At 45.3% G+C, this 18,452-nt stretch overlaps 1 protein-coding gene across 4 annotated transcripts; it reads left to right on the top strand.

Moving 5' to 3' along the window:
- Positions 1-176: 176 nt before the first annotated feature.
- MPV17L (MPV17 mitochondrial inner membrane protein like) lies at positions 177-16,604 on the top strand. Of its 4 annotated transcripts, XM_090024329.1 has the most exons (5): positions 177-2,064; positions 6,515-6,564; positions 6,840-7,021; positions 10,428-10,457; positions 10,622-10,715. In XM_090024329.1, exons 1-4 carry the CDS (start codon positions 1,755-1,757, stop codon positions 10,435-10,437), a joined length of 552 nt encoding a protein of 183 aa, XP_089880455.1. In that variant the 5' UTR covers positions 177-1,754; the 3' UTR covers positions 10,438-10,457; positions 10,622-10,715. The 4 variants fall into 4 exon arrangements, 3 of the variants coding, with proteins under 3 accessions (XP_089880455.1, XP_089880456.1, XP_089880454.1); XM_090024330.1 differs by lacking the exons at positions 6,515-6,564; positions 6,840-7,021 and adding an exon at positions 5,405-5,475 and having other exon boundaries at positions 251-2,064; positions 10,622-16,604; XM_090024328.1 differs by lacking the exon at positions 6,840-7,021 and having other exon boundaries at positions 251-2,064; positions 10,622-16,604.
- Positions 16,605-18,452: the final 1,848 nt, after the last annotated feature.

The raw sequence follows: 18,452 nt of genomic DNA on the forward strand, positions 1-18,452 counted from the left end.
CCCGTAGTCAGGGCGTAATAAATGTGGACTATACCAACGTGGGAAAGCCAAGGGAGAGGAAAAGGAGGTGTGGTGCACGCCCCCGCCAGCGTCAGTCCAGCACATCCGGGAGCGCAAAACAGCGCCGCGATGACAGCAAGCGCGCGACAGACACGGGCCTCCAGCCTCCACACGAGAAGCCGCTCCCACACGGCGGCCGTTTATCCAATGGAACATGCCCGAGGATGGAGGAGGGGGAGGGCGGGGTGTGAGCATGCGCAACAGGGAGCTCTTCGCTGCTGTCCGGGAGTGAGGCGGTGTCGTCATTCCAATGACAAGGGGCCGGCACACGTGGGGGGCGCCCAGGGCGGGGGTCGTCCCGCGTGACCGCGCAGGGGACGCAGTCTCACGTGTGCGGAGAAGCCTTCCCTGCCCCCGGGACCCACGCGGATCCCGTTGCCTCCATGATTTTATTCTCTCTTCAATTTTGACATTTTTTTTCTCCACCAGGTTAACTAGGCGCGTCACGAACAGACATTTTCAGTCCATATCATGTAACGCCAGAACGAAGAAGCCCTACCTATGCTGAAATTTAAAACAAAAAGGGAAGCATTTTAAAAATAACTTAAAACATCTTTTCCAGCCAAACTGAATGCATCTTAAAGCAGTCCTTGCTTGAATACGGCTTTTTCTCTCCATGCTGCCTACACAGCGTTTAGAAATGGGTTTAGTCACGGTTCCCTGTGTGTGCTGCACCCCTCAACGTTTTAGCAGTTTCCAGTCAACTTGCTACTTTTCTTGCTGATTAGGAGGGTGAAAGGCTCGTTATGCCAGTGCTGGTATCAGCAGTTTTCGACCTTTTTTTGGACTCAAGGTACCTCTCATTCGACTCGAGGCTCCTCCATCACTTGTGTGAACAGAGTGGCACCCAATTTGAGGAACTAATTTACATATTACAGTACAGGGGATGGGGCAGAGAGGATGGGGGTCAGCCAGGAGGGACAGTCAGATAGCTGCTTATTTCCTCATACCCTTTGGCACCCTTTGAAGGAACTGGCAGCACCCCAGGGTGTTGCAGCACCCTGGCTGAGAATTACCAGTCTATATAAACCAGTGGTTCTCAACGGTTTTAGCCTTGAGGCACCTCTGCATAGACTTGAAGCACCCCTGGATAGCTCCAAGGCACTTCTGGATAAACTTGAAAAACCCCTGGATAGCCCTGAGGTACATCTGGATAGACCTGAAGCACCCTTGGATAGCCCAGAGGCACCTCTGGATAGACTTGAACCCCTGGATAGCCCTGAGGCACATCTGGATAGACTTGAAGAACCCCTGCGTAGCCCAGAGGCACATCTGGATAGACTTGGAGCACCCCGGGATAGCCTAGAGGCACCTCGGGACGGCTTGAAGGCACCGGCGCGTAGACGTGGAGCAGCCCTGCATAGCCTGGAGGCACACGTCGCCTGGAGGCACCCCTCCGACAGCGCCAGCTCATCGTTCTCCCTTTTCTCACCCACGGGAAAACGACCGAGCATTTCTGTGTAGCGAAGAGCTCCAAGCGCAGGGGGCTGCCCTCTGCCACCTCTGACTTGGGCGCGCGTGAGCCGCGCCCGCCCCCGGCCCGGCAGTGCTGGCCGCGCGGCCCCGGGAAGGCTGCGGGCGCAGCCCGGGGCGCCAGGGCGGCCCGGCTGCGAACGGGAGCGGGCCGGAGCCCCGCAGGCGAGGCCAGGCGAGCAGGGCAGGGCGGGAGGAGGGAGGGGCTGCCGGCGGCGGCGATGGCGGCGGCGCTGGGCCGGGCGGTGCGGCGGGCGCCGTGGCTCAGCAACGTGCTGCTGTACGGCAGCCTCTTCGCGGCCGGCGACGCGGTGCAGCAGCGGCTGCGGCGGCGCCGGGGCCACGAGCCGGACTGGGCGCAGACGCGGCGCGTGGCGCTGGTGGCGCTCGCCTTCCACGGCAACTTCAGCTACGTGTGGCTGCGCGCGCTGGAGCGGGCCCTGCCGGGCCGGGCGCCGCGCGCCGTGCTGGCCAAGGTGCTGTGCGACCAGCTGCTGGGCGCGCCCGTGGCCGTGCTGGCCTTCTACACGGGTGAGTGCGGCCCCGCTTCTGCCCCGCCTCTCCCAGTGCCTCGGCCGCGGCTTTGGCCACTTCTGCCGTGCGCTCTGGGCACTGCTGGCTCTGCCAATGAAAAAAAAAAGGAAGACCTGTGTCGCGTTCCCAGCCCAATCAAGTCCAAATCCAGGGGTCAGTCCAGAACCAGACATGGCCCTACAATCGGCAGACATCCTCCATCGCCACCTGGGGCTTCAGATATTTCCAAAGTCTTTTGACCGGCATCCTGCGTGGAGGCTTGGATGCCCCCAAGTTTTGCCTGCCCTCAGTCATATGGCTGCAGAAGCAAGCGAGGGAGGAGCCTTCCATTTCCATAAAGTGGGCTTTAAGCCCCAACACCTTGGCAAGTACATGCCAGAAGCTGGGAATGCTTAAGGAAAACTGCCTTCGTGGGCTCAGATACATGGTATTTCCCTTGCCAGGTAAGTATCAAAGTGTCTGAACCTACCAGAAGGACAGATTAGCACAGCCCAGGTCAGGGCTTTAGCCACTTCTGCTGCAGGCTCTGGGCACCGCTGGCTCTGCCAGCATCCGAGCCAAGGCTTCAGCCACTTCTGCTTTTGTGAAGATGCAAAATGACTTGTAGTCACATCTAGCTGGGAAAGAGCATGCCAGCTTGGCTTGCTGCTTGCCTGTTACCAGGGACACCAGAGGTAGTGGGATCAGTGGGACTACATTTCTGTAGGGTCTGAATCTGCAGGATGCCATGTGCCTCGGTCAGGATCCCATGTGCCACTTGTCCTTGCCCTCTCACTGAATTCACCGTCAGCCTTCTACACATGGCCTGGGAAGCAATTTGGGGATCTTTGGGTGCATCTGCACAAGATGCTAACAGCGCAGTAGTCTAATACTACACAATAGCGTGTCAGAACAAACAGTGCTAATACACTACTGCGCGGTATTATTACACTACTGCACAGTAGCATCACTTAAAAGGCATTCACTGGTGCTACTGCTCAGTAACTCTGGTAACTGTGCATTTAATATGGACTTGATTATACAAGTACTTAATTAAACATGGAGTAACCCCTGCATCAATGAACGTGTAGATGCTCTTAGAATGAAAATTAACATGAGTAATTACTCATGTAATTGTAACTGCTGATTACTGGCTATTGATCTAGTGGGCCAGAGCCATGGTGGCATGGCTTGTGTTTTGCCTCTGCTGCTGCAGATTTAAAAGGAATTACATCAGTGCAGAAGTGTAGTGACAGCTGTGAATCAGCCTTAGAGCCTTTACTTAATCCCAAATGACATAAAACACTTTACAGATTCATTGTACAAACTTTATCTAATCAAATCTGACTCTTTTTACTTCACTTACCAAATTGTATCAGCCCCCTCCTTTACAACAGCTGCTTAACAGCAACTAACAGGTTTGTAGGACAGTGGATGTATCTACATCAGATGGTTTATTGTGCATTAGACTAAGCTAATGTGCAGTAAAGAATCACTGTCTACACATGCACAGCAATTACTTCACAGTATATTAGTTTAATGTGCTGTTTCCTAGTGCCTGTGAATATGTGTAGATGCTGGCTGGGAATAAATTGCTTCTGGTCAGACTAGGCAGAAGGGGATCACAGGGGGTAAGGAGGCAGGACACTATCTCGCAGCCACATGGAAATTGGACTTGTCCCAATCTCCAGACGGCTGGGAGGCAGCTTAAGCCACTCTGCCCTGCCCCCACCCCATTCCCCCAGCTTAGGGTCAGCCCGATCTTCCCCTGACTGGGACAGAGCTGCTTGTTGAGCCAGGACAGCTCTTCCTTCTCTACCCTCCGGAGCTTGGAGCTAAGCCCCTGTGCCCTCTGCCAGCCCAGGGCTGGCACCTGGGGGAGCTCCCCTGGCCACTGTAGGGGGGCAGAGCAGGGCAGGAGCAGCCCTAGACTGAGCTGCTCCTGTCAGGCTCAATTTGCTCCTGCTGGGGGTGCATGTGTAGACGAGCGCCAGGGAGCACCTTGGTAGCAAATTGCAATTAACTGATGACAATATTGTGTCACCTTAAGAAAAGCTAATGAATGTGAAAAAGACTTTAAAATGAGTAGGATGGTTATAGAGATGGGAATAATTTAAGAAAAGTTGATAGAACAGGCTAGCGTAAAATGTGATTCTCATTTAATTTAAAAAAGTAAGTGTGAGATCAGACTCAAGATGATTAGAATCATTTAACTTGGTAGCAGGATATTCTTATTTGATGGCCCCAAAAAAGAAGTAATTTAATTTATATTTGAAGGGGAAAAAAGGGAAGACCAAGCCCAAATTAAATGTTACTGTATGTCACAGTATGAACAAATAAATGCACAAAAATGGTTTGATTAGAAGCATAGCCATAATGTGAGGGATGGAACTGATGTAACTAACAGGGCAGTGTGTTACTAGGGGCAAAGCTGGAGGAGTTGGCAAGCCTCTTAGGATATTGCCTGGAACTGGAAGCAGCGTGGCTATGTTAGTGCAGCACTGTATGTGGGCTGCTCTGCTAAGAGGCCAGGGGGAGTGCTGTCTTTTGGGAATCTTACACAGGACACGGAAATCTCACAGTATGCCTCCAATTAGAAGGACCAAGTAAACTATGCAAATAAAGCTGTAATAGTACTGTAATAGGAGACCTGTGTAGTGTAACAGGATAGACACCCAGGTGCAGTAGTAAATTATACTGCAGGAGCAAATAATTACAGTGCGTAGTACACTACATATACCACAGCCTGCAAATCTCAGTTATGAGACAATCCTGAGCTATGCTATGCAACTTCAGAGTCCCTGGATACAATAGTAATCTAATCTGTGATTTTAAGATCAGAAGGTATTATTACTGTTAGGTAGTCTAACAACTTGCGTAACAATGGCCATCCCTTCTGGCTGAACTAGAAGTTAACCTGCAGTAAGTACAACTTCTTCACTTCATGTAAACCATCCAGACTGCATTGCATGGTGACTGCTGCAGGGGTTAGACCTTCGGGGCTAATCTAGGTACTGTGTATGAATGGCATTCTGACCACCTGGTTTTATAACCCTGAGCAAAGTGCCTAGTCTTGTCCACTCCATAGTTTCTACCATTGGCACCATGGGCAAATTATATTGTAGTCACTGAACATGCAGCCTAATGAACTTTGTTGATAGGATTAAAGGAGTCAGTAGATCAGGAATTGTGATTGGGCAGTATAAATCAGCCATGTGGAAAATGTTTGCTTTTGTTTGTTTTCTGGCTTTCAAAATGGTATGTGACATTTTTGCAGAAGGTAACAAAAATAAAATTAATTTAAAAAATGTTTTCATATTTGCCATTTTTCTGCTTGTCCTGAATATTTTGCTACCAGGTATGAGTATACTTCAGGAGAAAGAGGACATTTTCTCAGACTGTAAAAAGAAATTCTGGAATACTTATAAGGTGAGGTAATGACCTCATTGCCAAACAACTCTTCCCCTCATTCTTGTAGTCCTTCTCCCTTGTACTTGCCATTTCTTCCCTTCGTGCTTGTCATCTCTCCCCCTCATGCGTGTTTGTGAATAGTACAGTTAAACCAAAATGTGAAGAAGCCTTTTTCGAAGTTTGTTTGATATGATTTTTCCTTCTTTAAACTTTTTGTGTTGGGACTCTGTGCAGGAAGACTACAATAATTCTGAAATACGGGTGATCTGATATAGTCACTATCTCCAGATGGGCAAGTTGACTCCCTCCTTAAGTTGTAAATAATATGCCCTTAATAAAGTACCTGGCTATATGTGAACAAGAGCATCATGCTGTAACAAAGATAACTACACCCAAGGGTCCTGAGAAATAGCCATATATAGATGTTTAGTTATTAACACACTTGGCACTGCTTATGCGAACACCTGTTCAGAACATTTGTTTTAAGGGCATCTTTGTTTAGTAGTCTGTACTCTTTGCTAACAGATTTCGCACTTACAGAAACAATTCTTCCCTTTAAAAAGACTTTGATGACTAAAAATGTCAAGTTTGAGCTTATTTTTTGTATGTATGTAGAATCATAGAAAATTATTATGATCATAAAATCATATTGTGGGAGACCGTATCAAAAGCCTTGCTAAAAGGATGTACACCACATCCACAGAACCAGTCATCTTATCACAGAAGGCAATCAGGTTGGTCAGGCATGACTTGACCTTGGTGAATCTGTGCTGACTTTTTGTAATCATCTTCTCCAAGTACTTAGAAATGGATTCCTTGAGGATCTGCTCCATGATCTTTCCAGGGACTGAGGTGAGGCTGACCAGCCTGTAGTTTCCTGGATCCTCCTTTATCCCTTTCTTAAATACGGGCAATATGTTTGTTCTTTTCCAGTTATCTGGGACTTCTTGAGATTGCCATGAGTTTTAAAGATGATGGCCAGTGGCTCTGCAAATAGTCCCTAACTAGTTCTTTCGCTACTCTTGTTGCTCACCTGCTCCCGAAACTGTGCTTACAGATGCAGTAGTCTGGAAGCTGACCTTGCCTGTGAAGACTGAGGTGAAAAAGGTATTGTGCACTTCAGCCTTTTCTGCATCCTCTGTTACAAGCTTGCCTCTCCCATTCAGTGAGAACCCACACTTTCCCTGATCTTCCTCCTGTTACTGACATATTTGTAGAAACCCTTCTTGTTATCCTTCACATCCCTTGCTAGCTGCAACTCCAATTGCACTTTTGCCTTCCTGACTTCATCCCTGCATGCCCGAGCAATATTGTACTCTTATACTCCTCCTTAGTTGCTTGTCCAAGTTTCCACTTCTTATAAGCTTCCTTTTGTGAAATAGTTTACTGAAGAGTTCCCTGCTAATCCAAGCTGGTCTTCTGCCATTCTTGCTGGTCTTCCTGGACATCGGGATGGTTTGTTCCTGTATTCTCAGCAAGACTTCTTTAAAGTACAGCCAGCTCTCCTGGACTCCTCTTCCCCTCAGACTGGCTTCTCAGGAGATCCTGCTCATGAGTTCCCTGAGTGAGTCAAAGTCTGCTTTTCTGAAGTCCAGGGTCCTTGCTCTGCGGCTCTCCATCCTTCCTTTCTTCAGGATCCTGAAGTCAATCCTCTCATGTTCACTGCTGCCCAAGTTGCCATCTACTAGTACATTCCCCACCAATTCTTCTCTTTTTGTGAGCAGCAGGTCAAGAAGAGCATGGCCCATAGTTGGCCACTCCAACACTTGCACAAAAAAGTTGTTCCCAACTCTCTCCAAAAACTTCCTGGATTGCCTGTGCACTGCTGTATTGACCTCCCAGCAGATGCCAGGGTGATTGAAGTCCCCCATGAGAACCCAGGCCTGTGATCAGGAAACTTCTGCTAGCTGTTTGAAGAAAGCCTTATCCACCTTATCCTCTTGGTCTGGTGGTCCATTAACAGACACCCACCACAACATCACCCTTGTTACTGTCTCTCCTCTGACCCTAACCCAAAGATTTTCAGCAGGTCTATTTCTTAGAAGGGTAGGTATGTGACAGTGATAGATTGTAAAACTGAGCTAACCAGTAATTTTCAAGATTTTCCAAGCCCCTCAGAGAACATATAGTAGCAGAAAAAAGTAGGATGAATAGTGCAACATTAAGGGTGGAATTCTGTTTCCCTTTGTGAATCTATATGGCAGTTTTCTAACCAACTACTTGGCTGTTTTAGGCTTTGACTTTGCGGTGTGGAGGTATAAGTATGTGCGTGTAGACATGCACAGTAGTGGTACACACTGGCCAGATATGTATGCATGTACCTGAGTGTAAGTCCCAGGCAGTTGATGGGAAAGAAAGAGTGCCCCTCTCCAAAAAATAGTCCAGGAAGCTGAAGGAACTTTTGAACCTGTATCTCTTTGACATCCTAATATAGGACTTTAACTACCACACTGCAGGTCAGACATTATCTAGTCCCCTCCCTGGTGCTTCTTTTGAAGCTGGCCCCCTGGACAGCCAAGAGAAGGAGGTATGGTGGTGGATGGTGTGTGGCTTAGCAAGATGGCTGCTATTACTAGTGACCAGCCAACTATGTTTTCGCAACTTAGATGGAGATGTGTGTCTGGAGTGGATGCGCACATGTAACCACCTGTGTACCCAGCTAGTGTGGAGCCTGTTAGGCATATGTAGTCTATGTATAAACTGGTATAAACTTGTGTGTCCATAATACAGGGAAACAGAATCACTGCATGTATGTAAGTGGCATTTTGGGCATTTATGAAGCTAGAAAACTTCCATTTAGATGTACAAGGGGAAACAAAATTCAATTCTAGGCATATTTTTCCTCACTTAATGGGGCCACATGGGCCATGCATTGAAAAAGGAGCATTTTTTAAAAACTATAAAATAAAGGTTCTCAAAAGTGCGGCTGATAGACCAAGTGTACCCTGCCAGCTCCTTTGATGCAGCCTATCACACAGGACTGCCTTGTTGAAATAGATCTTTAGGGGGTGAAACTTTGCAAACCTTTGCTATAGAAGCTCTGTATTCTTATAAACAGGGATCTGGATTTTCTGTTTTCCACGGAAAAATGGAAAAAAAACACGTATTTCCCCCTTTACCTGAGTAAAAATGGATTTTTCATTTTAACAGAGAAACACATGGATTTTCCACTTTTGTTCTCTGCAGGCTGGCAGAGCTTCAGTCTACAAGGGGCTGGGGGGAGTGATGGGAGGGTGGTCAGGCAAGGGGCACCATGTGCACACATGCACATTGCTGCCAGGCTGCCTGGAGAGCAGCTCCCACAGGTAAGTCTGGGGGGAATGGGGGGACTGAGGCCCCCATAGGGAATGAAGGAGGGAGCTGGGCAGAGCTGGGGCTGCTGCCCAGCAGGGGTGGTGCATGGGGCCCAGAGCTGGGATGCATGACTGCATGGCCCCAGCGGGGAGTGGGACGGAGCCATGGGTGGCTTGTCCAGAGGGCTGGGGGAGGGGCTGGCTCCCCATTGCTGTGCGCATTTCTGGGCAAGGCAGAGGGGGCACATGCCGTCCAGATTTGTTCATGGGGCAGGGGCAGGGGCAGGGGCGGGCTGCCTGCTGTGGGGTCTGGCTCCCTGCCCTGCTACCCTCCCTCCAGGGCTTCCACAGCCCAGCAGGTGGGACCTGGCATGGCAGGGCAGAGCAGGGTGGGGAAGCTCAGTGCTGCTGCTGCGAGCTCCACACTGCCATTGCAATGTACCCCCTGCCTGCCCAGCAGCAGCGAGGGTGGTGGTTTGGAGCTGTGCCGCTCACTGCTGCCTGGTGGCACATTGCCATGGCAGCATGGGACTTGCAGATGCAAGGAGTTTCCCTGCCCAGCCCCACTCTGCCCTCCTGCACCAGGTCCTACCTAATGGGCCCCGGAAGCCCCAAGGGAGGGCAACAAGGTGGCGAGCCCGAGTCCACAACAGGCAGCCACCCCTGCCCCTGCCGCCATGGGGTCTGCTTTGGCTGTGCTATCTGTGGAGGAGGGGGAGCCGTTTTGCTGCAGCAGCTGCCGCCTCCCATAGGTGGCATCTGGGGCTTGGGCACTGCTGCGGGGGGCAGGGGTCTGTGGACCTGGGGCCCTGGCCCTGTAGCCCTGGCAGCTGGGGGCCCCCTCCGGCAGGGCCGGGCAGCTGTGGGTGGGGAGTGACAGGCCTGGACGTGCATCCTGGTGAGCTAAGGGAGCGCCGATTTTCCATGATAAGAAATCCAAAATCAAGTACCAAATTTTATAGGTACTTAGAAATTATTTTATTATAGCAATCGAGGCACTGGTAGGCTTCCAAATAGTTTTAAAATTGTAAATATATCAGTAAAACATTGTGTTCAACTGATACCTATATATTTGGTGGCATTTCATTTTAATCTCAGATTTTTGGATTTTAATCAGAGAATTTGTGATTTTTATCAGAGAATTTGTGATTTTTAAACAGAAAACCTGCTTATAAACAATGCCCATTGTACTGTTAAACAGTGCCCTTCCATTGGCTTTGCTTACTCTGAGTTAATTAATTTATCTCTTCAGCTCTGAGAAACGGCTTTATAGTATATGAGGAAATAGAAGGAATATTGTAAGTGTGAAATAAATATAGAGTTCAATGGCATTTTTCATGCACAAATGACATAAACATTCATACATTTAAGCATTTGTTCACCCATCTGGTAAATGCACTTACATATTGGGTGTCATGTGACTGTCTGGTTGTATTCAGATTTTAACATTTAAAATTAGTCAGAATGCTATCTCTTAGAAATGTTTAGGGAAGCACCTAGGGGATGAGTACTTTTAAATAAGGCAACCTTTCATTTGAACAGCCTTATCTCAAATTCAGCCCCTTTTATTAAAGGTATTAAAATACCTTTTCCAAAGTATTTTCTATTCCTTGTCTTATCCTGTAGATTAAATGCATGTATGAAATGTATAATAATAATAAATCACTTTCATTTCAGACTGGGCTGATGTACTGGCCTTTTGTACAGGTGAGTTTCAGTGTTAATTCAATACCTTTTTTTGCCATGAATCCTGATTCATCATTTTTGGTGCACCTAATCTTCAGTAAGAGGTCAGTGGAAATTCTCAGTGAGTAGGATCAGGGCCTAACATTGCTTGGAGCACTCACTGAACCTTTTTCTTTCCAACACAGCTGTCAAACTTCATCTTGGTCCCCGTTTACCTGAGGACAGCTTACACTGGACTCTGTGGCTTTCTCTGGGCTACCTTCATTTGCTTTTCACAACAGAGTGGGGATGGCACAGCAAAATCAGTTTTTCAGTTGTTCCAAAGAGAGAAGGTCAAAACAGACGATGAACCATCGGAGAAATGAAAATGATGTTTAATGAAGTATTCCTATTAAGTGGTTAAACAGTACTTATAAAGGCAGTGAATTGTCCTGCCAGCTGATTGCTTTTTCAAATGAATATTTCTCCCAGTGTTCAGTGGTGAATGTATGAGTGGAGCAATTTGTTTTCGTGCCTGTTTAGTTTTGCACAAAAGAGGCCAGTTGCGTATTCGTGTTTAATTATTTTCATGCTGCTAGTCCATCTCCTCTGGGACTATAGCCTGTAACAGGGCTGTGCAAGCATTTGCACATCATCTGCCAGCCTCACTGGGGAGAAATATTAACTGTAATTTAATTTTCAAGCAACTTATAATTGCTAGAAAAGCAAGAATAGAACATTAAATCATCAATGTTTGTATGTGCCAATTATTATCAGGGCAGGATTCCTTTTCCAGAACAACATTTACTGAAGTTTTCTCTGAATTCCAAAAAAGTGGCATTAAATTTGTATTAATTCTGAGATAACAGAAACTATTTCATAGGGGCCATTTTCTTACATTTTTCTGACTCTTGTCTTTGTCTGCATGAGAATCTATACAGATGATAACCTTTCAGAATTTACCAGCTAAGCTCAAAATTTGTTTGCCCAACCTTTCCTATAATTGACAATAAGGGGAAAATTTAAGGTTACCTTGCTGTAATTGCATTTCTTTGAGAAGGATGTTATACTAAGGGCATGCATCAGCTATATGTCGCTCATATGGCAGAACCTGACTAACTAATAGAAAGCCCGTATCCACTTCTTGCCCATCAGCTACTCATTTCTGAATGCTATGGAAAGGGTGTAAAGGGGGGAGTGCAGTCATCTCGGTTCCTTCCTCTTGCTTCCTTAGGGTGAGGACTGAATTATGATTTTGAGGGAGAGGGGAAAGTGTGCAGAGCCTGTCTCAAAGAACTCCATTTCTGACCAAGTAACCTTCATATCTCCTTCACATGACCTTTGTATATTCTCACTCATAAGACAGATTGGTATGTAGTGACTCTGGAAAGAGGGTAGGACAGGGTGAAAAATGATGATCACATTGAGCATACCTCTGGAAGAAGGTATGGTGATCACTGCTGTGTAAATGGAATGGGACTCAAAATAGCAACTTTATACATTCCCGTGACTGGAATAAATATGAGACTAACTAACAAAGATGCCTCTGCTCTAGTAGAATAGGATGTTTTGCTTTATGGAATGAGGATGGCAGCTAATTTGTAAAATTAGGCCAGTTTTAAATAGCGAAAGCCCTCTTAGGATGCATCCAGATGAGCGCAGATGTTTGTATCTCTGGGGACAAGTAGCAGAGGCACAATTTGTGCCGCTGCTACTTGTCCCTGGCAAAAGCCTGTGCCACACATGCTCTGTGCATGGCAGGTTACTCTGGGTGGGGTAGGGAAGGCTGGGGCCAGCAGCTATGCTGTCCCCAGCAGCCTTGCCTATGTTCCTGGGGGCTGCCCAGGGCTGCAGCAACAGCAGGAAGCCTGGCCAGCAGCTGGAGCGTGTCTCCAGGCAGCCAGGCTCCAGTTTTGTCCAGCACGCGCTGCCGCCACATGTGCCACTCTGCTTTTTTTCAGCATGGGTTTTTTTACCCTTGGGATCTCTAGGAGATCCCAGGGTCAAAAAAAGCCCCACGCGCTGCAAGATAGCAGCACAGGAAATGCCTGCAAGTGCGGCGTGTGATACTGCAGATGAGCCTGAGGTGCCAGATATTGTACATCTGCACTTGTCTGGACATGGCCCTAATGTACAAAGTATTTCATTTAGTTTCTGTTTTATGCAAATGAGAATTGGAGAATAACAGTAAGTTTCTGGTTTGATTAATGTAGAATTCTCCAAGTAGAATAGGGAGAAATTTAACAGGCAAATGTAAAACTAATTTGTCCTTTTAGCCCAAAGTTCTTGTAAGTTATTTACTCCCATTCCTGTTGTCACTACAACTAGAAAAACTGTTATTATAAAGAACATTCCCTTAAAAGTTTCAAACAGATCTTTCATTAGCTGTATGAATTAATGTCTGGCGCTTCAGAAGGGGAATAAATGTTATGAGAACCTTTAAGGGTCTCATAGTGGTTGTCATGAACGAACAGTAATCTGTTGTCAGTACAAGACTGGAATGTAGAGCCTTTGCACGATGCATTTCTACTCAGTTCCATTGTTCATGGGTCTGAGAAGGTCTTATCTAGGGCTGTATCCAATGAAGAATTCCTTTTCTGAGATTTCTGCTGCATAGCATTAGGCTCGGATCTTTTTTTAGCTATCTTCTTACAAGTTAGAAGAGGATGACAAGGTCAATGATGGCACCCTATGATATTTACTCTTAGTCTTGTTAGCATGTGCATCTGGTGTGAAGCTGGGGCTTCTTGTCAGAATTGGTTGTAGCATCAGATTTGGTGGGGTTAGGTGCAAGTATGTCTAAAAGACTAAAGTCTAGTGTTTTAGCCCCTCCTTTCTTGCCTTTGGGATATAGGTCTTACAAGTGGACTTTTATTCTTCTCTGAGACATGCAAGTCACCGGGACAAGCAATTAAAGTTTTGCCCTTTGCTTCTTATATCCACCATTGCTTCTTCTAGATTTGTGCTGATGTTACCAAGATTACTACCAGCCAAAACATGGTTTATGTAACCATATGTACATTGTATTGCTATCTAAATCTAAGCAATTAATTACTGGTAGGCAGCACTAGGAGAAGGATCCAGTCCTGGTGTCTGCAGTGGTTCCTAATCTGTTATTGATGATGTTTGGAAGGAATTAAGATAGCCAAAGTGCCACTTTCCTTTGTACAGCCTCTCCCAGAGAGTGCTGGGCAATGAGTATGGGAAGGGCAGGAAAGGAACATGGGCATTCCAACAGATGCTCTATTCAGGCTCCCCCCTTACAGCTGCCTGCAACTTGTGCATCTCATGACTGCAGATATGCAGCAGCCACTCAAAGGAGAGCAAATATCTGTTTAAACCAAAAAGATACCCAAATAATATGAGTGAATGGAATTTTGCAAACCTGCCCAACTGTTGGATTGTTATTGCTGTGTGGGTATTCGTTGTCCTCAAGCTAATGAGGCAATTCAAAAGTGACTTTATTTATTCTGCTTAATATATTTAAAATCAGAATTGTGCTTCAGTGTTTCTATTCCTTTGCAGTAAGCTTATGGATAAAGGTATACTGTAGAGGGACTATAAATACTCACAAGCAGATGTGAATAATGTGGCCAAATGAATGCTTTTATTGTAGGTCGTGATTTTATTTTTATTTCTGCTTGTGGCTTAACCTGTATAGTGATGAATTCAGTTTACTTAGGAAAAAAAAGAAACTTTAATATAGTGCCAGTGAAGTGAAAACAGGAGATGACATTAGGTCAGGAGATGCTGACGAAACTTTCAGGAAAGAATATATATGCTCACTGGAAAAGCTGTATATATAAGAGAAGTGTTGGAGTGATCCTTGCCTCTTGCATTCTTGGACCGTCATGCCTACAACATGTTTTGATGGAGATACCTTTTACTGGACCAACCCCGTGACTGGGAGAAGAAAGCTGGTCTAAAATCTCATCCAAACATGCAGTTGGTCCAATAAAAGATATCACTTCCCCCTCCCGCAAATATCTTTAAGTAAGAGAAGACATTTAGAAAACTTTCCATTTGTGATCTTTTTTAACTTTTACCAATAAATGTGGCAACATTGGATTGTTGCATAATAAATAATATTCTGTTCAGTATTAAATTACGAATATAATAGATTCATAGTAGGAGAAAATGCCTTCATTTATTTCCCTTTCTCTATATCTTGATATTGTCAGCATGAATAAATGAAAATGTTGTTAAGTATGTAGTCCTTGGGAAAAAAGAGGGACAGAAATATGGTGATGTTTACTGTATGCTATTAACATTATTAACTTGTGAGTAAAGTGAGTTTTATATATTACAGTTGGTTAGCAAATTTTGGGATGCTTTTGGACCAAGCATGTTAGATGATGGTCACAATAATTATATCACTTGATGCCTTCTCTAATCAAAGTAAAGGGCTCAAAGCATTGGTGCCACTTTTCTCTCCAACTCCCTGAGGCACAGTGTAATTTTTGAGGCTATTGATTATTAATTTTTTTTTTTTACTAAGGATGATAAGTCTGAGTGTCAGGGAATATTTTGTGGTTAGTGGTGCATGGTAAATACAAGAGTGCATGTTCTTTTTGACTCTCTTGGACTAATATACCATTGCCTACAATAGCAAAAGCCTGGACTCAGTAACCCAGTTGGTCCCTTTCAGTCTGATGTGCCTGTGTTCCTAGAAGTATTTAATGAATGTAATACCTTCTTCTGTTTTAAAATCTTTAGTTGCTTATACAACCTGTGTGCATTACATTGTACATTTTTCTGATGTTACCTATCTGCTCATGAATTTGGGCCAAACCCTGCAGTACCATTGACTTAAAAAGGAGTTCATCTGTGAATGGATTTATTTCTATGTTTCTACAATGTGAAGCATGTGGGAAAGTTGTTTTTAGGCTCTTTTATAGAATCATAGAACATGAGGGTTGGAACGGACCTCTGGAGGTCATTTAGTCCACCCCCCTCCTCAGAGCAGGACCATCCTTGAATATATCATCCAGTTTTATGATAGTGGAGCATGCAGTTCTTATATTTCAGTGAACTTTGTAATCTAACTGATCCTTTTACTCCCACTGTTTCTCTTGGGTAGTTGTTAAGAACCTGACCTTTGTTTCTGCTTTAATGTTGGCAGCTAGCATGAATATTTCAGGGGAAGAACACTGCAAAACAGTAGTTTATCTTGGGTCAGATTCTCAGCTGGTGTAAATTGAAATGGTTCCTTAAAGTCCTTAGACCTCTGTCACTTTACCCTGAGAATCAGTCCCTGTACTTCTTGAAAGTACTCTAACTTCTTAGCATTTTATAGATTAGGAGCTGCTAATTTGACCTTTCTGACACATGAGCATTTATTTACCTCTTGTACAAGTCCAGGCTAATTTGTTGGTAATTTAGAAATAATCAAAAATAACTTAAAAAATACTGGATCATGGAGCAGTATCTGGCCAGGGTTTGTCCTCTTGTTTGTTTGGCTGCTTATTTCATAAATAGTTACAGAGTCAGGTTTTTGTGACTGATTTGTACTAGTTTTAATGTCACCTAAAAACAGTGCACGATTCAGCTCCCAGAAAGATATGGATAGACATTAGAAAATAAGTGGGTAGTCAGCAGAAAGGAGGAACTCTTTGCCAACAGCAGTTGGCTAGGTATACAGGTAAGAACTTTGTTTCATGGAGTTGTTTCTAGGATCAAATTGGAAGAGAAGATAGGAATGTAAATCCATTTTATTCAGTGTAGCTTACACAGGGTCTGGATTTAGCCAAATGAGAAGTAAAAAATATACGTTCCTATTATACTTGTTAAAAAAATGCACCTTCTTAGCTTATTCTGGAAGCTAAATTACATTTTGCTGGGACTTCAAGTTAGCATGCTGAGAATTTCTCGCCCTGGAAAGAAGCAGTTGGAGACATTACACAGAACCTTAGGTTTCATAGTATGCTGCAGAAGACAACATTGGAGTGTGAATTTTTACTGTGTGAATATTTACCTACTGTGGATACTTCTTACATGAACAAGAAGTAATACTTTTGGTGCCACTTATGAAGCTTGTTGGCTTCTGCCTTCCCATTCTTTGCTGCTAGTGCTAGTGCACTCTTTATAGCAATGGGACCAGAGTACTAAAGGTACTGGATAAGAAACATTGATTTCAGTTTTACTGGAAAATTGTTATGTTTTTGCAAAAAATAAAAATTATTGTTTTTTGGCTCTGGCTGTCTTAAATGATGTGTGCATAAGGCCATGTTCTTGTAAAAAGTTGTATGGGCTCTTCATAGACTGCAACCAGGATCTTTGTTTTATGTCCTATCCAAATATTGACACCTCCCATTGCATAAAAAACAGGATAGGAGGATTATCTTCTATTGTTTAATAACCTTCTTTAGCAGGTGGAGAAATTGAGGGTATGGACAGATGGACATATACTGAGCTAAAAGGGGACAAAGAGACTTATGGCAGGTCTACGCTTACAGTGCCATCACTGGCTTTCCCTGCCCACCTAAGCTTGCTGCACCAGGGTCTATTCACCTGCCATGACTTGATGGTTCCTGTGGTTCCACTGGAAGAAGTTGTTCAGTGTTTCCTGATGACCCTGAGCGCCGTGGATGGTGCTTCGTCTGTGGGGCTCCTTACCTCCTCTTCATCCCACCCTTTTGCACTTAGGTGATCTGGTTTGGGTCTCAGGAAGAACTGGGTGTGCTTCAGGCACTGTTCATTCCTTCCAGGAGAGCTGTCTCCGTGCCTCTTAACAGGCCTCGCAACTCAACAATACATGAACTGAAATTCTTTCTAGGATGCGAGCAAGCAGAGCAATGATGCTTGCTTCATCTAGTGCCTCTTCTTGGCACTCCCACCTACATGTGGTGAGCTTTGTACAGCTGCCATGTAATTTCCTTGTCAGGGCTATACCCCCAGAAGCACATGGCTCTGGACCGGTTGGCCCTTGGCCATGTCTTATAATGTCTCTTGGGGCATTCTCTCACACCCTCGTGACCCCTAGGGTCCTGATGCTGGCTGCCTGTGGATTTTAGTGTCTGAGGCTGTCCAGTGTGGTGGGCTGTGCCACCAAGCTCCCCGGCAGGTTGTTCCCCCTGGCAGGTCCCACGGATGCATCTTAGGCAGACTTTGTCTCACCCCAGCTATCCTGCATGTACCTGCTGGCCGTGTCTGGCATGGGTGGGTTCTCACCGGGGTCCAAGCCCTTGGTTCTGTCAGTGGCTGCTCCTCTGCTGGGGCCCAGGATCCCTTTCCCAGGAGTCCAGTCTTCATCAGTGGCATCTGGTTTGTTGAGGCTCCTTGCCTTCGAATGGGTCTCTGACATCCTTGCTGCTAGTGAGTGAGGGCTCAGTTAATACCACTTTACTCCTACCTGATATTTTCCCACTTAAACATGCAAGGATTACTGTCAACATCTTAACGACAGTATTGAACTGGGAACTCATACTCAGGTGGCTACCTACCACCTTCATTTCATATGTATAATCTTTCGTCTTTGTTCTTAGATGTATGACTGTACATTGGATTATGTTAAACATTTGTTCAAATGATCCCACCTTGCCAACAAACAGCATCTTCCTCCACAAATACAATTATTTCAATCACAGACATGCCAGAGGTTTTTCATCACATGTGCTAGGCACCATTCAAATAGATAGGAAGACAGTCACTGTCCAAAGACCTCAATATCTAATCCATCACACAATTTAATACAATTGATGAGATTTAATAACACACAGTTCTGAGGTCTCAGCCTCAGATAAAAGGATCTGGGTCTGGAGTGTCTTTGGAAAAGATATTGCCATGGTCATCCAAGCTATAAGAACAGGTGTGTTTGAGAGTTCTACCAAGCAGAAGAAAGGGCTTTGTTCCTCCTGTGATTGCTCTGAGGAAGGCTCTTATGAATTGGACATGGTAAGTAAAGAGTAGCTAATGCAGACAGTAGGTTAGATGGATTGCTAACATAAGCGTTGTTCCTTTTCACTGACCCACCGCATTAACTCAACTGAAAGAGCTGCATATAAAAACAAAGGAAAGCTGACTCCTGGTCACCTTTTC

The sequence above is a fragment of the Crocodylus siamensis genome, chromosome 12 (assembly GCF_052110815.1).
Source record: "Crocodylus siamensis isolate JL-2025a chromosome 12, ASM5211081v1, whole genome shotgun sequence".
NCBI classification, from domain to species: domain Eukaryota; kingdom Metazoa; phylum Chordata; order Crocodylia; family Crocodylidae; genus Crocodylus; species Crocodylus siamensis.